The sequence below is a fragment of the Typha angustifolia genome, chromosome 7 (genome assembly GCF_048772165.1).
Source record: "Typha angustifolia cultivar Huaian chromosome 7, ASM4877216v1, whole genome shotgun sequence".
Classification (NCBI taxonomy): domain Eukaryota; kingdom Viridiplantae; phylum Streptophyta; class Magnoliopsida; order Poales; family Typhaceae; genus Typha; species Typha angustifolia.
The window spans coordinates 13,625,575-13,649,340 of record NC_133245.1 but is presented as its reverse complement, the minus strand read 5'-3'; the positions used below and the strand labels follow the sequence as shown (position 1 = coordinate 13,649,340).

Sequence of the window (23,766 nt, the reverse complement as noted above, 5' to 3'; positions counted from 1 at the left end):
TGAGAAAGGAAAATACATCCCACAAGAAAACTTATTAAAAAAAAAACAATTTCTTGTTTGCAAATTCACAACTGTTCAGCGGAGAAATAGAAAAGCTAGCAACCAAATATTAACAATCTTGTTTCAAAATTTAGGCCCAGTAATCCAATAGACAAGGTATTGTGGCCCAGTTATCAGAACTAATCTAATGATCAGCGAGAATCCTCATTCTTCACATCAATTGACATTATTGAACTGGTGCCCGAATATTTTAAACACGCCTCTGTGAGTGAAACAAATACTGGCACAACTGGATAATATACAATATTTATATTAGATGAACAGTAGAACTTTTGATTAATCATCAGCCAGATGGATGCTGCTGCCAAGATCCTCTGAAGAGAGTGCACCCACTTTGTTAACTGCTCTTGGTTCAATTCTAAAATAAGCATCCAGAGGACCAAGCGTTCTCAGCATCAGCTGCCAATGATAGAATATTTAAATAATGGGGCAATAGGAGGAGAATATCAGTTATTAGGAGTTCAAATATTGTGTCTAATTATGTGAATTTTCTTCATATCAGCTAACCATTGAAAGTTGAATGGTACAAAAGATTTAATTCTCTCTTCCAACCAGATACATAATGGGTTAAACTGGCCAAATATTTGGAGTAAGTGGATATGCACATGCTGCAAAAAGGCGAGTTCTTGACTATCCAACATTAAACAGCTATTTAGACAAAATTAACACCCTATGTGATGCAATTCTATTAGGAGTTAACAGATACCTTCCTTTGAAATCGTAAAGCAGTGTATTTCGGTGAAACGAAACCTAGGAATTGTGCATGTTAATTTGGGGAAAAAAGATACTCACATTAGTTTGAATTTAGAAGGGAGACTCAAGTGATTCATCCCAAACATCACCACTTCCATTGGAAGCATCTTCCCCATCTTCTTCCATAGACAGCCTAATATATTCTCTGTGTGCAAAACGATCCCACTCAGTCAGAGTTGGATTCTCACGCTCCTGTATAAACCATCATGTAATTCCAACAAATCTAAGCCATCATCATCGGATTGGAACATTGCATATATTCAAAAAAGTTCTGCAGCCATAAGTTAAAAGTTACCTGACGTATGAGAAATGGATCGCGAGTTTCAAATGCCATAAATTTGTTGAGATTGAAAAGGATATTGAAAACATTTCCCGAAAGTTTGCAACCTTTCAAGTCACGGAGCATAAAGTAGGATTCCTTCTGCATAGATGTCACTGTCAGACCCTCAGGGAAAGATAAATTATATGTTACTCTAGTTTGAATAATCATAAATAAGCAACCTCTGGTTTGATCATATCAATTATCTGGCATAAAATGTCCTCAAATAGCACAGGTTCTTGCGCCATGCATTCCATCCGGTGCAACTGCTCCTCATAAAAGAATTGCATTTCGTTAGGCGTCAGAATTCCATTTCCATCCAGATCAATACACTTGAACCTGAAAGTAAAGTTAAGCATACCCTAGTGAGTAGCACAAAAATCCGAAAATGTCATCATCGAATAAAATATCATTGAAGAGAAATATAGAGCAACATTTTCAACCAAGGTTGTCATATTCAATTGTCTAGAAAAGCCCCCAATTCACACACTATCATTCACTAATCAATATATAAGCTAAAATTAAGGTTCAAGATACAATAATGAAGCACAATGAACTTCAAAGAAGAGAGATTCCTTTTTCATCTTTATCTTGAATCTAACCATGATTCACAGTTCATGAGTATAACTATATCCACTGAAGCATTAGACCTATGCTGCCCTAACCAAGACATGACAAAAGAATCCATAAGATCACAAAACTTATCCAAAACAATATACAAAACTCACTTTCTTCTAGTTCACTAATATGATCTCTTCTACTCAATATGGCATCAATTAGATACCAATGATACAAAATCAATACCCAACCATTCAGAAGCATCTAGATGATCTGATCCTGGAATCTAGGCCCCAAGGTGGCATTTGCACATAAATGATTAAAATTCAGAATCGGGATCGGCCAATTTTTTAATCATGGTTTAAAGAAAACTACAAATTAGTCCCAACTGAAAAAAAAAATTGTAGCTTACTAGCTTATGATAAACTTCTCATCTGGCCAACAACATTATTCATACTCTTTGACTACAATATCTGTTATTCAAATTCAGGAGTAAAGATAGCCGCACCAATCGGCAAATCTTGTGCTGATAAAGTATCAGCACCCAGGGTTGTGTCACCCAGGGTTGTGTCGAGGTGTGCAGACTCATGCCGATTGACATTGGTTTTTTTCTTCTTATACTTTGAAAACTAATTTAGGGTGTACAATAATAGATCTATCTCAATTTTAATAAATTTATCATTTATAAAAGTCTTTCTACATAAATATAATATTTTGGTGCTAGATCTATGAAAAACACTCTTTAAAATATAGAAATCAAAGAGAAAAATTAATTTTCCTATATTTTAAAAAATCTAAAACTAATTTGTCAAATTTATTCAAATTAGGTCAAAATTGGTATATGAACATATTATATTAACTCCTTATGAGTTAATTTGAACCCAAATGTGATAATTTTTAACTAAAATCTTAGCACAATTAGAGATTTTCCAAAATTTTCCCCACAATTTAAAATCCGAAATTAATATATCAAATTCATTCAAATTATATCAAAGTTCGTATAGTAACGCGTTAGAATAACTATGTTCAACTAGGATTTGGTTTTAATTATTGAATTATCATTAACTAATGAATATATTCAACCATAAGCTAGGCCATTTACAACATTATCTAACTATAAAAGATTTTAATAAATGTATTCTACCATATTATATGTTGAATCATGTTAATACTTGACTATTGCTATATCTCTAATAAATTAGGTTATTTACAACAATATATATATTCAAGCCAAAAACATGAATAAAGACCTTAAAACATATATTAAACGTGTGTTATAGGCATGCCAGTGTGTGCCACTAGCTTATAGGGTCATGCCGATTGAGTATCGGCATGGCAATCCTTGTCTAAGAGTGCTTCCATCATTCATTTGGACTGGGCAAAGACTATTCTTTTACTCTCTCCTGCAATCTTCTGAATGTTCCTCATGATAACAGTGGCGGGAATGGCACAATACCATAGGATAACTCACAACAAGCCTACTGTCCATGAGGGCAAAACACTACTTGTCAACTGCAGAGGTTACTCTTAATTCCTTTGGTTACTATCTCAAAGAAAAGGAAAATGCAACAAGACCTTTCCTTCAATATTTCTCATGCCATCTTATCCATGCAAACAGGAAAAAAGTTCCCTGAAGAATATGATCTAGGATAATAAAGCTATACTATGAAAGACAAATCTGACTAAGATTATGCTCAATCTGGTGAACCACGAAGCTTGTTGCCATCAATAATGGGCTTATGTACCTTTCTCCACACACTAAAGGCTAAAGTAATAACTAGGAAGATCACTCACTTGACCCACACCCTCATCTTATGAAAGTAGAATCCAAATATTGAACCACCTAGTGCCTAGGAGGAAGGCAGGTGCCAAAACGGTCTAGCATTTTGAATATATAAATAAAAAATAATTATATAAGATATATATTACATACGAATAGTCTAATATAGTATATATAAATCTTTTACTAGTCCACTAAACCCTAAAACCTAAACCTAATCCACTTCCCACCTCAAATGTGGGTCCATTCAAGATTCCACCATCTGACTCCATCTAGCCACTTTCTAACGAAACTAATCTGCACAACTAGACAACAATCCCGCTCCAACAGAGAAAAGACAAGCTTTTAAAAGGGTCTGTCGCTAATGAATAACAGGTAAGTAACTCAAAACAAAAACCAAATTTCTCCTCCCTCACTCCCTCTTCGATCTGTCTTAAATCTCCCCTCTCTCCCTCACTACCTCTCTCGATCATTTCTTTCTTGAGCAGCATTACGAGGAGGAGGCCAGAAGCAGCGTCAAGCGGAAGCAGCATCAAGCAGAGGCGACAGGCGAACGTTGGTGGCAAGTGGACGACAGTGGGTAACCCTCAAACCCATTGTTTCTTCCTTTTCTTCCCTTTCATTCTCCTCTTATGTTTCTTCTCTTTCTTCCAAGATGGTAGAGATCCTTGCCATAGACCTACTCCAACACCTTAGCGGGCCACAGGCCCGCCAGGCGACTTGGTGGCTTGCCAAAAGAGCCATGGCGGCCCTCCCGCATTGTGTCAACTGCATTGTCCGATGGCAGGGTGGCCACCAATCCACCTTTTAAAACACTGAGTAGAATGACCTTCTCTTCCTGTCATATAGATCTATGAAATAAAAAAATGTGAATCAAATCCCTAGTAACCAATGAGCAGATTGAGGCAGCCCAGACAAATGCAATTATTGTTTCTTTAAGGACTACAAAGTTTTATTCCAAAATATTTTATTATATAAACTGATAGAAAGTATAACAACTTCAATCTTCAATTACTATGTTCTAAACAAATCTTTAAGAAGTGAATATTCCTTAAATTTTAAAAAGATAACACTTTTGCCATGAAAATCAACTCTGCAGATACTGTGAATAAGACAATTAAATGAGAAGGTATGTAACCCCTCATTACTGAAATTAATGAGATGTTCCTCCATAGGGCTAGAGTCCTTTTAGTGCGTGTATGTTTCATGATTTGAGGAAAGGAAGAGAAGGTAATCCCAACAGGCTTCATGAACAAGGAATCTCCTGAACATAAGTTTCTTATATGTAAACCACACCTCCATTTGCTCAAACTCCCAATAAACAACTCTGTGTCTCCTCTATGCTTGTCAAGTAACTATAGAGAATCCAATGGAAATGTTAATCAACAGCCTTGAAATTACTATGGTACTTTCTGGTCATCTTTTGTCTAGATTGCTCCCAAAAATAATGTATTAAGAAAGCAATTCATTACCACTTATGACCTAGGAGGTCACAGGTTCAAATTCACCTTCAAACAAATTTATTGTGGGCAAATTGTTTGGGTGTTGGTGACTTAAATTGGTGGCTCGATTCTGCTCAATTTAATTATTCAGTGGTGTATTGGCTTGGAGAAGCAATTCGATAGCACGACGATTTAAAATTTAGATTGAATAACTATGTTTGCTAACTAAAAACTTAGTGAGACCGAAGTATCTTTGTATCAAGGAAGTCATCCCTTTGTCCAGCCTGCATCTAACCTTCAGTCTCTTGAATGATAAAAAAAGGAACATTGACTGCCCCACATCAATGGCATCCTGTAGGGCTTACACACAGTTAATCAAAATGAGCTATCAAAATTTAATCATTTCATGGAAGATCTTTCATCAAAAGTAAAGAGGATAACATATATCAGGTTAATTCATAGTTATATGGCCTCTCTGTTAAAAAGGCAACAACAAAAAGAACATCATACTGATTAGTGATTTCCAACAAAATTCTGTGAACTTACCAATACTCTAGGCTAGGCTCAGAAGATTTATCTTCCTCTGATAAAATGAAGTAAACAAAATCTTCATAACCCATTTTTCCTTCTGTCTTGCTCATAAATTTCCTTGCAACCTAAAGAAAAAGGCATGTAAACCATCCAAAAGGAAATAAGAAATATCTGAAATCCTCCATTAACTGGAACCTTGTATAATAGAAGTCAAAGAAAATTATATAAACCTGTGAGAAAATTCTATCAACTATTCTGTAAGTCAATGAATGATTTCCATATCTAATGAGGTTCTCCTTATCAATCAAAAAGTCATGATCCGTATCGAGCTCCCAAAATTTGCAGTATATCACATAGAAGTGCTCATATGAAAAGTACCTGCATAAACAAGCAATGTTAGAACACCGTAAAAATAGCATATGCATTATGGGTACTAGACTGCAACTATTTAGCAATAATGGCAACAATAAGAATAACAACCAAGCCTTTAGTACCAAGTATCTGGGCTCGGCTATATGGATCTTTTTTCCCCATCGATCTCTACTTAGTGCATTGGTATTTGCTAAGTCAAGCTGTTTAGTGCAACAAAAAATGTACAATTTAGCAAAAGAATAACTGTTGATAGCGACATTCATCACAAGTTAAATTTATGTTTCAGCCTGTCATCATAAGCTGGCGTACAACCGTTTGTACAGGAAACACAGTTATTCAATGGGTAGGGAGTTATTAATCTGATTAACAAATTCCAGCTAACAGGCCAACAATTACATTGGATAGGAAGTTCAAATTTGACAAATAAGTGAATAACATACTCAGACAAGACAACATTCCATTATACATAGAAGTGGACTGAAGCAGATAACAAGTAAAAACCATATCTTCAACAACAGAGAAAAGTTCGATACCACAAGCATAGCATAGCCACATATTAACAAATAACAACCATTAGTAACAAATATTAGTCAATGCATAATATGCAAACCATCTTATAATTTCTCAATAAGCTACAGTAATTGCAGATAAACAGATTACCTCAAAACTTTGTTAATATCTTCTTCTTCATCAAGCTGCTGCATTACAGATATTAAATTACTGCGTTTCAATTCTCTGAGGATGATATGACCATTTCCAGATCTGTTAATATAGTAAAAAATTCTGTATATGACGGTTTCCGCTGGAACAAGATTAAGTGACATGCATTAGAAAAGAGCAATATAGTATATGAAAAGGACAAAAATGAATTGTTTTCCTACTACATTAAAAATGCCACTTTTATGTAAGATTAAGTGTCAGTAACGCCGTTGCAATTTTCATTCACAAAAGACTGGAAACTGGAAAACAGAACTATCAACGTATTGAAGAAAGATCTCATCAGATGGCTAACCAAAGTACTTTACAATCTTACACACACACACACACACACACAAATAATTAAAAAAAAACATAAAAAAATAAATTTAAAAAAAATTGTTCTTGACTCAAGAAATGCAAAGTTGGCTAAGATAGTACACATATTAATTTGGTGAAATGATATAAACATTTACCATTCATTCTTTCTCAACAGATAGCAATTCAACAAAGCTAGTATCTTCATTTAAGGATTGCCATAACAAAGGCACGAGTGTGCCCACCTTGGCTCGATACAGGGTGTATCGTTAGCACATGTCGTACTGAGTCGGTGTGTCGTTGGCATGCTAAATAGTCATGACATATAAAAGAAATAGTCTTTAAATCGTTCCAAGGCCTTAAATAGGTTTTAAGGGCTGATATAAAGTCCTTCACAATAAGTGTAGCATATGCAATAAGATTCTATTTCATCAATTTTTCCAATTTTCTCAAATCTTGTATCCTTTTAATATAGATCAAGTACCACAATGTAAAGAGGTATCAGAAGAGATAAAAGACCCAAATTTAGTTTGTTTAAAGTAAGATATGTTCAATTCCTCACGGGATGCATAAACATTTGTGACCGTGAGGGAGTATCGAGATACTCCTCCCATATCAATGTTGGTAATTCATTGGCACCATACGTATGGACCCATACCAACCATGCAAATAGGCACAATAACCAATGTCTTCAAATTAGATACCTAGGGCAACTAGCAAGCTTTTATCTATTGCCTGCACAATAACCAATGTCTTCAAATTAGATTCCTAGGGCAACTAGCAAGCTTTTATTTATTGCTTGTAGGTTATACTTACAAGCTTTGAAGCATAAATGTAAATACTATACAGTACGATACAAATACACTGATAAAATAAAATTTGAAAGATAGGACACGATACACTTAGGATACATAGCTCATATATGTATATATAAGTAAAATTTTGTACTTGAATTTTCTTAATTGAAAATTTACATATTATATTTTTATTTAAAATAGTTTATATATTAGTACTATCTATAACATAGTATGTTACTAACTAAGGTGTAAGATAAATGAGCAAATTAATCTATTAATCAAAAGAAATTAACTATTCTAACGTGATTTCTCAATATAGATCACAAAATATAAAAAAATGTACTCAATTTTTTCATAAAGGAAAACTTTCTTGATTTGATAAGAAATGAAAGATAATAGTCTTCAATTTGAGTCAAATCAGTAAGAATCCCGAAGATATCCAAGAAGTATCTAAGATATTAACTTTTTATTTCGAAAATAGGATACTTTAAGGAAGTACCTAATATATATCCGGAAGTATCCAACGAGTACCGTATCTAATACGGTGTCCGATATGGTTACGACAAGTGTTGAAGCATCCATTTTTCCTAGCTTACAAGTATTACCTCCCCAAATTATCTATTTTTGATGTCGTAGTCTATCAAATTGTAGTCAACCAATGCGCTCTCAAAAACTGACATAGCAGATTGACCTATTATGTCAACTAACGATATAACTCAAGGAGAATAAAAAGCTTCACTCAACAACACAAGTGAAACACCCAAGATGTCTTTTACTTTCACTCTATAAAATGATATTATTGGAGAAAAATAAATAGGTCAACATGTAATAACTAATTGGAATCCAAATTTTCTTAAACTGCATGTAAACTAATTCATGTCTTATTCATGATTACTTTAAAGTTCTTAGTACGGGTGAAAACAGGTCAAATTAAGACCAACCTGACCCACTATTCAACTCGGTTTGGATGGGATTCGATTATAAATTTTCTACCAAACCCAAATACGGCTTCGAATACGGGTAAGATTTTTGATAAAAAATGTGCATACAGATTCTAATGTGGGTAGGATTTAAAGAAAAAAATACCCAAATATAATTACGGATACAGCTAGGATATAGTTTTTCAGATATGGATACGGATATCGAATATCCATTTACTTGCATTTTTTTAATGATTTACAGTTTTTAATTCACTTAAATAAATGGTGAATATTGATATTGTTACTAATAATGTATTTTATATTATTTGTGGAGATTGATTTTGCTAATTTTATATGTATTTAACATATAAGAAATTTATTTATTTTTGGAACTTTTAATATTGTGTTAATTGTCTCAAAAAAAGGTCATAAATTATTTAAAATTTAATATATATCTGTTTAAATTTCAATCCTCTATCCATATCCAAAAATTATTTGTACATATTAGTTAAGATACAATTTTAAATTTTACTATCCATTTAATATCCGTATTTGAATTTGTATACGGATAAAAAATATGGATTCGGATGTAGATTAGTATTATCCGATCTGTTTTTATCCCTAGTTCTTAGTCACAACTACTAAAAGTTTTTTATTTGTTACAATATATAAGTCCAAACAACGATTGTCATGCTGACCAACACGAGGGGTGTCCCACGGCACCCCTTTTAGGGACGATTCATTCGCCATTGACATTGTCGTCAAACTTTCCATTGCCGCCAACCTCATCGGCGTGCCAGAGAGAGCTCCGGTCCATTAATGAAGGCATCGCCGCATCCCATGCGGGTGGCCCTAGACGCGAATGATGGGAGACGAGGTTGGCGGCGACGACGAGATCGAAGAGTGAAGATCAGTCGTCTCCCTCTTTTTCTCTCCTTCTATTGCGGTACGTCCGTGCCTATGACATAGCAATCCTTGGTCCAAAGTATTCTTGGCACTGTCTCATGGCATCTTCTCAACCATTATTGTATAGAAGAGACAATGTAAATCTTAAACCTGCAAAATGAAACATTAATGGTCCAAACATGTAGTTGAATTGTCAATATCAGTTAATCACACAACCTTAATAAGTTAAATTACCTTCTTTTATAGCAATTAACAACCCAAAAGCCAGATTCACTAGGTTAGCAAATTAATAGCATTATTCTACAACTTGAAACCTCCAACAGTATCATAACGTTATTGTATCTCAATAATGGACTTACTTTCCATTTCTAACAAAGTTTTTCAGATTATGAACAATATCTTCTGTTCTTCAGCTTTTTAAGTGCATATATAAAGATCTCCGGATTGTCATCTAAAAACACATAATTGTCTAGAAGAATGAGAATGGAACACAATGCCAAAAATAAATGGTGTGAGCTATAATTATATAAATCCTCTCCCCCATTAGATCGGGCATAGGTTTTCTTTATCTTTCTTTTTAACAGTATGGCCAGCTCAATCAGCTTTTGGATTTTCTCAAGTTATCAATCTGCAACTTAAAGCACAATAGAAAAATCAACTAGGAGCCAATCATTCAGTCAATTAGTGAAGATAAGTTATTCGTTATCAATTTATCATAGATTATCCATGTGAAAAGAAATTTACCATATCTCTCCTGAAACTCTGGTGTCCCTTGTAAGAATTCTAATCCTGGATGTGTCGCCAAAAGTTCACGAAGAATAGGCTTAAAGTCCTCCTACATTGACATATGTAGAAAATGGAAAGGAGAAAAACTAATCAGTAGTAAGTCCTTGCAGCCAACAGAGCTCATCCCCACACATAGCAGCATAATTTCACTTGTACAAAGGAGTATCTTAGTAGAGCCCCCAACTGGCCCATAGGAAAGAAGACAAACCTGAGTTAGGTGCTTGCTATCTGGCTTCTTCAAAATGGTGAATATTTGGGTAGCTGTATCCATGGTCATCATGTTGCTATTGATCCAATAATCAACAAATGCATCCCTAAGGAAATAATAAATATGGATAGTTAATCAATGAATGCACTGTCACCAAAGCTGGAAAATTGCATATAAAACCAAAAACTGCAAAATTGGTACGATGCGTAATGGTTTACATTTCTGTCCACCATAAGATAGTTCTAGTAAGGAATGAGATATATGTATGACCAACAAGTTCAGAAATTTATAAATAATTCTAATTGAACTATTCATATGTTTACAAAATTAAACAGCACTAATATATGCTTCCCTGAATACCATATAAAACTTGATTGCACAAAATGAGCCAACTATTTACAGTTTTAATACCTAGCAAATAATCAAAATTTGCACAGAAGTTCTAAGATAAGAAGAAAAACGATAAAGAATGAACTTCACAATACACCATTGCATAATAGGGATCCCCTATTTTGTCCTAACTAAGATTTGATTGTTTAGAGTAGAAGCATCTTATGACCCCCCCAAAAAAGAAAGAGACAGCTAAAAAAGAACATGAAATAGTGGAAGCTGCTTATTTGACCTTTAAAATTTAAAAGAATCAGAGTTTCAAATGTTTTATGGGTACAATCATGAGATACAAGTCAAAGATTCATAGATTTCAGAGGGATTCACTTTTTAATGCTCAAAAGTATACATCCAGTGTTACAAGAAATCAAGTTGCAAGCGGCAAGATGAGAACACAAAAGCTGATAGTTATCAGGATGATCAAACCTATCTTCTTTCATAAAAAGGAGTATATGAATTATAATTCATAGCAAGCAAAGTAACCACAAACATCATGAATTATGTCTTAAATATTCTTTAATTTTACATCTTAGTTAACAGATGGTCAATTTTGTACAGCATAAAGCAAGATTAGACAGAATAAACATAAAAAAGTACAGTTTATTTCAAATTTTCAACCTTCTTAGAGAAACAAAAAGTTGCAACAAGTTCTACCAATAAGAAACTGTAGTAGATACTCTACATATCAACGTACACTAGAATATCACAAAATGGTTTCATACCTTGTTACTGTACCCGTGCAATTAACATCAATCTTTCTGAAAAGAGCACCAGAAAAGAATGATGGAAGCTTACAAATTTCCTTCGTGACGGGTTTAAATTCTGGTATTGCCAAAGAGAATATTAAAATGTTTGGGATGCCATTCAAGACAAGCAAGGACGATGTCCGATAGAGGATTCACCTTGGACTTGAAGGCTTTCCCCGCCAAAGAATAAATGGTCTATTCTAGATAAGCACTGCTCATTCAACTCTTTTGGAGGTGGACGACCATTTTTGAAATAGAACTGGTGAAAATTTGCCAGTGAGAACCAAACACAGTTTGTAAATAAGAAACTAGAATAGACCTTGAAATATGTTGTTGCCAAACAATGATAAAATTAATAAGCAGAAACTAGGACCTGAGGGATAACTTCTCTCACTGGATCACTAACTACTTTTAGTGGAGATCCAAAGGGTGAAGGTCCAGCCCCTGCACCACGTCTCATAACACGAGGGGATCCAGATGTGCTTCTAGGAGAAAGAGGAGGCACACTGCCAGCAGGGAACATTGAAGGCAATGGATGGTTTACAGCAGCATTTGTACTACTAGAGCTGCCTTGAGCATTCAATGGCACACCTCCCTTTGCTTCTTCAATCAATGACTTCACCTGTGGCCAAAAGCTTAAAGTGAGACATACACGTTCTGCCTTAAGCTTGAATATCCATAAGCAAGTCTTTCTTTTTGTTTCTAGATCAGTCAACCAAATAATAGGTGGGGCTGTTGTTACTTAGTATTTGTTGAATCAACAAACAAAGTGGCTTCTAAAATATGGATTCCTTTGCCTACAAATAAATACGAAATGAATTTTGCGGATGACAGTAACTTCTTTCTGAATTCTGCATATTGCATGCATGATTACATATGTTTTGGTATCTTGGCAAGACAACAATATCGCCCTTAAATTCTTCATTTCTTTCACATACAAGCAGGTTACTTGCACAAAACTAAGGTTGTTTAGGAATTCAATCATCTATTACCATGATGTATCTCTGCACATTCTCAATAATTCTCTTTAAGAAGAGTTAATCTCTCTATAGGTTTCCTTTTTGACCTTCTAACAGCCATAATTAAATCAGGTAACAAACACCTCTTGAGCGACCTGCCTCCACCAAATTGAATGTGCTTATCGACTTCCTAATGGCCTGAAGCTAAACTAAGCTGAGTAAATTGACTTAAATAGTTAACTCAGTTAGTTTTCAACAAATGCGAACTGAAATTAATTAAGAAACATAACAAGCTAATCTGATACAAAGATACTCCTAGACCCAATAATTAGCACAGGAATAGAAAAGTACCAGTTTGGAGGTTTCAGGCAGCGAAAGCCACTGCCAATAGAGTGCCTCTGCAATGCTCGGTTTCTCTTTAATCGCGAAAGGCGACACCTCCGAGAGTTGAAGCAATTCCGGATCGAGGGACGCCGCGTCCCTTCCTACTACCGCTTCCATCCCAACCGATCCTTACTTCGCTCATGCAACAAGAAGAAGCAAGAAAGGGACCAAAAAGCCCTAAATCACAGAAATCTCAAATAACACAAGAATCAAGTCTTTCGTCGGAAACCCTAGATAGCACTGGTAATTGCTTCAGCTGCACGGTAACGTTAGATTTGGAGCTCCTTTTTCCTCCTGCTCCGGGGCTTCATCAATTGGAATCGAGCTCTAATCCGATTACTCGAAAGAGCGAAATGAATCACGTTGCTCGCCGTTCTCGAAAGAGATGAAAAGATGGGAAGGCGGGTTTGGACCTCCAAACCCTACGAGAGAAGAGAGAGGCGAGGGTCCAAGAGGAGAGAACTCAAACCAAAGTAAAACGTGTTCAAAGATGATCCCCCCTTTTTTTGGTTCCTTTCGATTAATCTGATGTTAAGAATAATGAAGGTTTTGGCAAAGAATTAGACTCGAATCAAATATCATAAATGATAGAATAACTCGGAATAACATTTATGAGAAGTTGTGATTTATTTCATGTTCTTTCTCAGTATGGCTCATTTTTTGGTTCACAGGGGTTGGGGAGTAATTAAAACAACATTAGTTACATTACCCACAAATCTGCTCAATGTTCTTTAGGCGAAATCTCATGCAGAAAAGAGAGGATCCGGCATCTCAATTTTAGATAATTCAAGATGGATGAATTGATCGTGGAACATCAGGTTTTTATTTGAACAAAGTTAGTTTCATATAAACAGTTGTCCAAGAGAACATTTCACATCGTTTGTACTAAAACACAACATGCCGGCCAAGGAGCCTCAGAATGAGGTTAAAATTGCTCCTTTAACCATTTATAATAAGAAAGAAATGGTCATCGCAATCACTTAAACTGCTCCCGAGCGCCTTGCTAGCGTGTAAATATCAAGGGCTTAGGCAGTGAAGTAACCAGGACCTGGAAGAAATATATTTGCTCAATATTCAGATCTCACCACCCTAAGAAAAAGAATTATGGAATAGGCTGCTCATAAGATTTGTCAGAAGGAAACAGAAAGAATACTAGTCCCCTTGGAGAGCAGAAGCTGTTTGTTACCATCCAGCTTCATTTCCTCATTTCCTCCTCTCAGCACTGATAGAGAGGTGCTCAAAGCTTCGGATAGTGGGGTCATCGCGATTACTCCTCCCTGCTGCAGTTCTCGATAACGAAGACGACCGCATCTCGATCCCCCCAGAGTGATGAAGCCTTTGGCCCGTTGATGGACGGGTGCTGCTACTTGAAACCAGTCGGCTTGTCCGAATCTGGTCGCTAAAATCTCCAGATGAACCAGGCCTGCCGGTTGATAAGACAGCCCTTTTAGAAGTGCTCCCATTTCGAGAGGAGGATGCACGTGTTCTCTCTGAGTTGACAACCTAACAGATCAAGAAAATAGAGGATTAGAAATACAAGTGCAATCACCAAAATACCAAGCATCATGATCATCTAACAATATAGGTTGCACAAACCAACTAGCAATACAAGCTAATAATTAAGTTCAAGTTACAGAATATGCACATCAAAAGCGACCACCTGCACCTATTGCAACTGATTCTTTACAAAAAGAACTATTTAATATGCAGCTAAGTGGAGTAAAAGGGCATAGCCCAGCCCCAATTTGTTGGGACACATAAGGGTCTGTCGTTGAAGAATATAACCCATCCAAAATTTTCAAACCTTCAGGAAGATGCAAGCACCAGTCCTACAACAGTGGAGTCCCACAACTGGAATAGACTGCAGAAGGTGCATGCAACGCTCAGTTCTTACTAAAACAGTAAATTGCATTTAAGAAGAAATTGTCCTAAAAGATTTAGTTACATTGATGTCTTTCTAAGGTATAGTGTTAGTGCAAAATCATCATGCAGGTTTTGCATCTTAGCCTCCAAACTTCAACACATAAGAATAAATTGCTCCCCGCTACCTGACCAATGCAACAAGCTAATGTTCTGGGAATGTGCATTCCTCTGCGACAGAAAGGACAATAGATGAAAAGAGTAGATAGATAAATTTTATCGCACTCTTGGCCACATATTGGACAAACAACACCCAACACCCAAGAACATGGCAATTGAGTCACAAAAAAAAATCTCTTACATGGCTAGTGGAAATCAAATTACTAACGACAATTTGTGGGTTTGTCAAAATAAACAGATATATAAAACAATGTCTACACTGCTGTGAACTTCTTCCCCTAGTACAAGGAGTTATGCAGTTACATAGTCCTATTATTAGATTACACTGGTCAAATGATCTTAGGTCCTTTTATTTTTGGTGCCTTTAAAGTGATAAATGAAGGGCAATTATTCCAATTCATATTAGCTACTGCATTTTTGGCCTCCTTAAAACTCAAATTCCACCACAAATTTACGTTCTTTGAAATAAGAACAAAAATTCTGAGAGAACTGTCAATATAGATTATGGCAGTAAGATGGGGAATGAGGTACTTTGCAGCTTGCAACACCTCACTGGCTTCTCTCTACCTGCACCCCGAAACTCACCCAGCCATCCCAGATCAGCACAACACAGACATGAAAGAGAGCGAGAAAAAAAGAAAACGAAAAGATTATCTAATATCTACCAACATAAGTGGCACATATGTTTCAGGTACTGACAGCACTGCAACTTTAACCTAAGATATGATGATATGATAATTTGACTGTTAATACTGCATATGTAAAATTTAAGTATCAGTTATGAGGAATAGCACAAACTAGACATAACAAACAACTGTAACCATAAAAATTAAAGAGACCATGGCTCCAACCTCTTTAGAAGAAAATAACTGTTCTTCTAACATTTTGTGTTTTGAATGTTCTCCATGATGACCAGAACCTGGTGCATTTCTCCTTGCAAATGCTTCAACTGCACCAGAGAATCTGTCACGGATCTCTTGCCCCACTGTCAAAACAGAAGCAACTTAAGTTCTCAACACACCATGTTGCTTTCTCCCATTAAATAATCTTCCAAGAAACAAACCTGAAGGTTTTTCTGCCTTTTCTGCAGATGGCCCAGCAGCTCCACTTGTTCTCCCACTAGGTTGCTGGTCAGAAGAAAATTAACTAGTATTAGCACTTACAAGAACATGTCAACTTAAAAAACAACACAAGAATTATAATAACATATACTCGCAGTCTGGTATTGGCGCCAATCTGAGGATACTTCAGTATGGTCCAGTCAAATACATAATCAAATTGATAACCTGCAAAATTCCTCTGTCAGGAGCCATGTTTGGCGTAGAAGACCAAGATAGAAAAGGGTAAGTCAAAACAGATTATTTGAATGTACCTTCCCGAATAAATAAATCACGGAAAAGTCTCTTCAAATAGGAGTAATCAGGCTTGTCTTCAAACCGCAGTGACCGACAATAGTGGAAATATGAAACAAATTCTGATGGATATGATTTGCACAGCATCTGATCATAATATCACAAAACATATATGTAACTCATCCATACATCTTAGAATCTACTCAAATAAGTATATTTAAGTAGTTAATTTCTTGAGTGTCTTTTTGGCTAAAAGTAATGTAGACTACATATAAAAAAACTCCAGGTTACCTCAACTGGAGTAAGCATTTTCTTTTCACTAATCTTATCATACTTCTGCTTTTTGGTGCCAGCTTTTAAACCCTGCCAAGGAAGGCTGAGAGAACACCAACATAAGTCAAATATGAGTCAGAATGATGCAACCCTAGCCATGCAGGGTTCCTCCACCATTCTAAAGCAAAATCTGTGTACCAGAAAAGCAGTATTCTTATCATAAATCTAACCTTCCTCTTAAGAAATACATGAGGACATAACCAAGTGATTCTAGATCATCTCGCCTGCTTTGTTCTGCAAGCAAATAAAGCAGGTGTAAAAACACCAAGTATTTAGAAGATAAAATAGAAGACACACTAAGGCCAATCTGAAATCTGTTTAGATATCATATTAAAACTTAAGAGCAAACAGCAGTTAAGATTTACAAGAAGTGACACTCACCAACTCCAAGGTGAGTATTAACACTAGCATACCGTGCTGTTCCTGTGAGATTTTTGTTCTCCCTGTAAAAAGAGACCTCATTAGTGTTCAGGGTATTCACCGACACGTCTAGCAGCCCAAACTTTATTGCCCTTGACAAGAAGTACATGCATTTTGGAATCTTGACAGGCCTAATCTCAGATTTTGCTACCAAAAGCACAAGATCCAAACAAAGAGAAAGTAGAAAGCCCAAAATCTTATACATGTGAAAGTAACTGGAAATAAATCAAACATGGATAAATGTGTGCACATGCTTGATATATGTAATTTATGAATACGATACTTTTCAGACTATGACAAAATGAGCCAAAAGGTACTCTGTCTTTTGCAGATGCACACATAACAAATCAATATGATACTCATGCAGAAAAAGCTTTAATCTCCATAAAATCAAAACTTGAATACAGTAAAAGGATGTCCCAAGTGAGATGTTAAAGACCCTCAGAGCTTGCGACCTCACAGATGTTTGTGCCATTGCAAAACATAGCACCAATAATCTGTTGCCCAGCATGTAAATGCCCTTGAATGATGGTCGTCGTGTCTACTAATAGTCGGCCTGCCCACCTAGGTTGTCAATGTCCCTACTTTGGCCCATCTTCGGAGCTTGCAAAATCAGGAATGTATGTGCCCTTGAAAATGATGGCACACAACCTATACTGCATTAGTGAATGAATGCCCTTGAATGGTGTCCATGATGTTCAATGAAACTGGGTGCACCCTTTTGGGTTTTTTGATGCACCAAAAAACCAGGGGGTTTACTCCCTCAAATTCTTCTTCTATCACTTTCAATTCATCCACATTGTCAAGAGTGCTGATTGATACAGATTGTCACTGCTCAGTCCTCTTCAGCATGAGGTACCATTGTCCTTTGTGGTATGTCTGTGTCATCAGCCTACAATGAGTACGAGCACATCCAAGAGACAAGATAGATAGTGCTTAGCCATACTTGCACCGACATCACTTTGTGGTAGGGAGATGATGTGCATCCTCGTTTGGTATGTCCATCCATGATAATGAAGACAAGGACTCCGAGGATAGAAGGTGCTACCTACTGGCCTAACAAGCATCCCCCCCATGGAGTTGTATTAATGCAGGCAGCCAGAAGGCTTGTGCAGGAGAACAGAAGTACTATCACAATAAGAAGCCCAGGAAAGGAGGATTTTCCTTCTTTTCCTTCCTAGTACAGTAGAAACCAACAGCAGACACATCCTTGGTAAAATCAGAAAACTATTGGCAAATTGGCACAGATGTCCAACTACTGACAAGATTTCTTAATCATGGATGATGTACGTTACATTACTAACTCATCTGACAACTTTTAATACTTCTTTCCAAAGAAGATTGCTCTATAGCATCAATACATCTAGCAAGATGAACCTACTACCCACAAGCATCCTTGCCTCCAATACTATGTAGATATAATGATGATCAACATTAACTGATGAAACATAGGACTATGGTAAATAAATTCCTTGCAAATGGTGTGGAAAATAGAGAACTGGTATGGTATTATAGTGCTGCCAAGTTTAGAAAAAATACAGCTGCTAGTGCAGACAGCAAACCCAGATCATTGGTCAGACATCATGAGAGAGGGACTTTGATTTTGAAGGCAGCTTAGTCTTCTATGTTAGGGTATTTTAGTCTTTTTTACTTTTTTAAGGTTCACCTATATAAAGGCTTATTATCTTCTTATTCAAGGTTAATGAATATTTTGAGATTTGAAATCATCCATTTTGTTACATTGGTGGATTTCAATAACCCATTGGTGGATTCCGCAGGTTTGTTTCTCATTGGTAAATTCCAACACCACATAAGTGCACTCTGTGGATTTGCTATTTTGTTCTTTTATCACTCTTACATCAATTTTGGTATCAAGCCTAAAGGTCCTGCTACTTCTCTTTTGATCATTGCAATCGTCGAGCCACATGCAACGAGCGTCGTCGTCGAACAACAAGATCTCGTTGTCACTGATGAACCACAAAATGAGATTTGACGACCATCCTTTCCGGTTCTTCTGTTGTCATCCCCACCAATTATTGCACCATCTTCTCCGCCGTAGTTAAGCAGAAAATACAAAATTAATTAATTAAAAAAAACAAAAATAATACGTTATTAGGGAAAATTTTGAGTTTCGAATTTCATTCCTCTATCTCAAAAGTTCTGAATTAGGAGATTTTTTTTTAATAGTATCTTAACATATTTAGCATTTTTTTTTCCTTATCAGTCCCAACAACCTCCACCTCCATTATCTTTTTTCCCCGTAATCCTCTCCTCAAATCTTAGCTGACCATAATTATCCAAAGTCACTCAATTTTGAATTTCGACTCACCCCACTCAACTTTTGAATCTCAACTTACCCTCCACCCCATTCAAATTCCTAGTGAACACTACTCGAACACCCAAATCCATATCATGTGTTCACCTCACCACCCTCATGTACTCACATAAATGCATCTCACATGTTCACCTAAACCCAAACAGCCTTCATCTTCTTCCTCTAGCCCGAGACAAAAACCTACAAACTAGCCACCACCGCCTCTGACTCATTGCCATGGCGAGCTTTCTCGACAACCTCGTCATGTCTTCTCCGAGGCATCTGCTACCGCCATTTCTAACCACATCTCATCCTCCTCCTCGTCCGCATCGCCACCGTCACCTCATCATCGCCATCGCCTCTATCTTCACTATTGCCTCACTGTCGCCGCCATCACATGTAGCATGTGGATTACTCATGATAAGCTACAACACATTGTACATGCATATTAAAGCACTATTAGAGTCCCCTGCAATCCGCAATCCCAATTGACTGAGATGAGTTTCTCCTACACTAAGAGAGTTGGTGCAAACAACAGAACCAAATCATCAATCAAACATCATGAAAGATGAATTTTAATTTTGAGGAGAGTTTAGTCTTTTTACGTTAGGGTATTTTAGTCATTTTCATCTTTAGGGTTTGCCTATGTAAATGCTTGTTATCTTCTTATTCGAGATTAATAAATATTTTGAGATTTGAGATCATCTAGCTTGTCACCTTGGTAGATTCAACACCCAATTGGTGGATTTCGTGGGTTTGTTTTTCATTAGTGGATTCTAATATCCTGTAGGTGGATTCCACAGATTTGTTATTTTATTTTTCTCCTATCATCATCCTACATTAGTTACTGGCAAATGGTTTAATGCCTTTAAACCAAAGAACCACTAGTGATTGTTGACTAAACTGATTAGCTAGTACCTTGGACTATTTTCAAATATCTAGTGTAACACTCAAGTGAAGTAACTTACCAACATTCAACTATGATGATGAAATATTGAGAGCACGAGAGCTCTATTCAATTGGCCACTCGAAGTAAGATGACTTATCTCTTTCAGTCGCTATGTTAAACTATAAATATCAAACCAACTTCAGCTAGGTTCTTTCCTTTTTGTGCAAGGAGAAAATGATGAGAAAATTACAATAACTTAATCAACTCATTTGCTGCATCCTCCACTGCTACTAAATGTCTACTGTCTAGTAACATTAATGTGTCTCTCCAAGTTAAATCCAGCAACAATATTTGGAAAGCACCTTCTAGGTACAGTTCTCTTATATAAAATATTTATAACTTGTTCACTATTACAATAAAAGAGAATTTGCAACCAATCCATTTTTCCAATATTCAAAATCAATTTCTTTCTAATATGAAAAATTGAATAAAGAAATGGTAATTGAGTGAGACAACCAATATCAACTTAAACTATAAAAAGTCACTGGTAATGAAGTAATAAATATATCATGCACATATAAAGACATTTTTTGCCTAAAATTTATGAAAGGAACTCATAGATCACCTGTATGGTATGTGCTTATGAGTTTGAAGGTCTCTAAACTTCTTTGCAAGACCATAATCAATGATATAAACCTGCCAAGAAGAGTAAAATTTTAACTTAACTGCTGATTATCTTTCCACATATCGAGTATTAGACACACTGAAACGTGAGTATCCAACTGTCCTGAAGAATTAATCAAATGCATGTCTGACTAGTGACTACAAGTGTGTGTGTGTGTGTGTGTATAACTTATACATCAGCACATCTATGAACTTAGTAAACCATGTAGTTATATCCAAGAAGTCATAAGTTAATCCACTAAACCAGTATGATACATTTTTATGTTAACAGACTCCAAATGATTGTTTAAATCCTGCCATACCTGCTGAAATCATAACTATATTAGCATTTACCTAAACTTAGATAAAGGAGTATTAGGTTTCAACTTATGGTCGTCCTACAAGTAAAGATGACTAGTGTTGAATGAAGCATTACTATTTACTATCCCAAAGATCCAGAATCTCTATTTCTTTAACAGCCTGCAAATCATGACAAAGAAAATAGCAAGAAATTAAGAATCAACAGTTAATGATCATCACCTGTTTTCCTAGAGAGTGAACCTCCCAGGAATAAAATTTCAAAAGAATAAAGATATTCCAGCATTGGGAAAACAAAAGGATGAACACAAGAAGTAATCAAATGCCTACAGTTTCATTACAAAGGACTTCATCTTTTATGCATTAAAACGATACAAAAGAAGCATGAAATAAGTTAAGAACCTGATTTGCTTTACGGCCTAAACCCATCAGGAAGTTATCTGGCTTGATATCACGATGAAGAAATCCCCTTGAATGCATATACTCTACTCGGTTAATCTATGCATAAACATCAAAGAGAAACGTTGTGAGCAGTCGAACTTACTTAATGCACATTAGCCAGTAAAAGTAGAATAAATCAAGTTGAATTTTCTTTTCCTTATTAAGATGTTGTATAATTTTGTTAAACAAGGGACATACCAACTGATCTGCAAGCATAAGTACTGTCTTCAAAGAGAACTTCCTATTGCAGTAATTGAACAAGTCCTCCAAGCTTGGACCAAGAAGATCAATGGCCATGACATTGTACTCTCCTTCAATGCCAAACCACTTTAGATGTGGAACTCCAGCTTTATTTTACAAGAATACGACAAAGGAATCAGCAAGGTGACTACATTTTAAAAAAAAAAAAAGCAATCAAGCTTTAATAAAATAATAGCTCACTTCCGCCCTGCAAAAGCATATACACTTTTGACTCATACTGAAGCTGAGGATGCTTTGTCTTAACAGATTCCTAACAACAACAACAACAACAACAACAACAGAAAGAATTATTAAATAAATTTCTTATAAGAAAATTATTTCAGGCCAAAGGCAGAAGGCATCTGAATGATATGTCTAACTACTATGATAAATAATCCATTAAAACATGGAACTTCATTGCATCGTAGACCAAAAATATCAAAGATGATAACTGGCATATCTAATCTTGCTAAATGTGGATGAGAAAAGCCAACCTGATGTCTCATCTACCCCAGTCAAGGCTAGGGAGATGCTATTTCGCTTTAATTACCAAAAAAGAAATGTGGTCTTGAACAAGTATTATATTTGAAACTTTGCATAAATGAGAATAGTTTCAAACCATAATAGCCACTACGTTGTCTAATGAACTAGCATATAAAAGATTCTTGCCACATTAACCCAAGAAACATGATAAAAGTATAATCAAGATAACATATTGCAGGAGTTCCTTGGCACATACCAACTTGATTGCTACTTCCTCCCCAGTTTGTATGTTAACACCTGAAATCAAAACACGTCACGATCATCGATTTACAATAAATATATAGAACTAGAAGAATAAAGACATAGAAGTCAACCAAGCAAGCAAATCACTATTTAAAGTATTTACAATTTCTCATACCAAGATAAAGCTCCCCAAAGGATCCACTGCCTATCTTCCTTCCGAGCTTAAACTTCCCCCCAATGACATGATCCATGATAGTCTAAATTAGGATACGAGATTCGAACAAGAACAACAAAAATTCCCGGACATATATCAAGTTAACCGTGGATTTAGACAACGAAACCCTAGTAACCCTTAGCCTAAATCCCCCACATAATCCCTTCAAGAACCCTACGCTTCCATCAGAAAGACGATTCTCTTAGCCTCTTCATATATTACCATAATAATCGTAACCCGATGCCTCCGTCCAACCCCAAACACCACCAATTTCCACAAATCGAACGCCAAAACCTACTAATAAATCCAATTTGGCGCGGAATCAAAGCACATTCTGAACCTGGAACTGAGGATCCCCAATTCCACCACGAAATCCAGACCTCTACTCCCGGATCGAGGCCGCCACACGAGGTCGGATTCGCAGAGAATGGTAGATCGGCTCTTCCAATCGGATGCTGCGGATTGCTCGGAGAGGAGTCGGATGAGAAATTTGGGGACGATGTAAGGAATTTATTTCTTTTTCTTTTTGCTTCCTCTTTCCTCCTTTTCTTGTCTTTTTTTTTCTTTTCTTACCTCTTTCCGTAGAGGGGGGTTGACGGATGAAAAGGAGAGAAAGGGGAGAGGAGGGTGGCGGAAAAGGAGGGAGTAGGTGGAGTGAGGAAAGAGGATATGGACCATATGGTTAGGAGGAATTATATAGAGAGTTGATTCTCTCCTACACTAATAAACAAAGTGGACGGTGGGATTTCTTTTTACGAATACTTTATTGATGGATCAGATGGGTTAATGGGTGGTCGGTTAAGGCTGCCCATAGAGCCCGTGGACTCAACAATTGGTTTTAAACGCGGCCCTGAGATCATTTTGGGCCCGGCTCGACCCAAACCCGTCTGTAGC

The 23,766-nt window shown here is 36.2% G+C and overlaps 2 protein-coding genes across 6 annotated transcripts; both read right to left on the bottom strand.

The window, feature by feature from the left end:
- LOC140762665 (serine/threonine protein phosphatase 2A regulatory subunit B''beta-like) lies at positions 1-13,432 on the bottom strand. 2 transcript variants are annotated; one of them, XR_012104741.1, is made up of 13 exons: positions 12,890-13,432; positions 11,953-12,201; positions 11,736-11,838; positions 11,556-11,655; positions 10,447-10,552; positions 10,197-10,287; positions 6,476-6,617; positions 5,674-5,821; positions 5,459-5,568; positions 1,315-1,471; positions 1,109-1,234; positions 853-958; positions 1-459 (listed from the first exon to the last, which is right to left on the bottom strand). XR_012104741.1 is itself a non-coding variant. In XM_073100557.1 (13 exons), exons 1-12 carry the CDS (start codon positions 13,037-13,039, stop codon positions 865-867), a joined length of 1,623 nt encoding a protein of 540 aa, XP_072956658.1. In that variant the 5' UTR covers positions 13,040-13,429; the 3' UTR covers positions 1-459; positions 853-864. The 2 variants fall into 2 exon arrangements, 1 of the variants encoding a protein (XP_072956658.1); XM_073100557.1 differs by having other exon boundaries at positions 853-1,005; positions 12,890-13,429.
- A 290-nt stretch (positions 13,433-13,722) lies between these two features.
- Positions 13,723-23,544, bottom strand: LOC140762666 (casein kinase 1-like protein 10). Of its 4 annotated transcripts, XR_012104742.1 has the most exons (16): positions 22,834-23,544; positions 22,672-22,712; positions 22,134-22,203; positions 21,891-22,039; positions 21,654-21,749; positions 20,896-20,966; positions 17,029-17,090; positions 16,818-16,881; positions 16,606-16,690; positions 16,335-16,461; positions 16,175-16,248; positions 16,026-16,089; positions 15,814-15,947; positions 14,868-15,013; positions 14,727-14,783; positions 14,352-14,425 (listed from the first exon to the last, which is right to left on the bottom strand). XR_012104742.1 is itself a non-coding variant. In XM_073100559.1 (15 exons), the coding sequence occupies exons 1-14, from the start codon at positions 22,907-22,909 to the stop codon at positions 14,126-14,128; spliced, it is 1,413 nt and encodes a 470-aa protein (XP_072956660.1). In that variant the 5' UTR covers positions 22,910-23,544; the 3' UTR covers positions 13,723-13,970; positions 14,109-14,125. The 4 variants fall into 4 exon arrangements, 3 of the variants coding, with proteins under 3 accessions (XP_072956660.1, XP_072956659.1, XP_072956661.1); XM_073100559.1 differs by lacking the exons at positions 14,727-14,783; positions 14,868-15,013 and adding an exon at positions 13,723-13,970 and having other exon boundaries at positions 14,109-14,425; XM_073100558.1 differs by lacking the exons at positions 14,727-14,783; positions 14,868-15,013 and having other exon boundaries at positions 13,723-14,425.
- Positions 23,545-23,766: the final 222 nt, after the last annotated feature.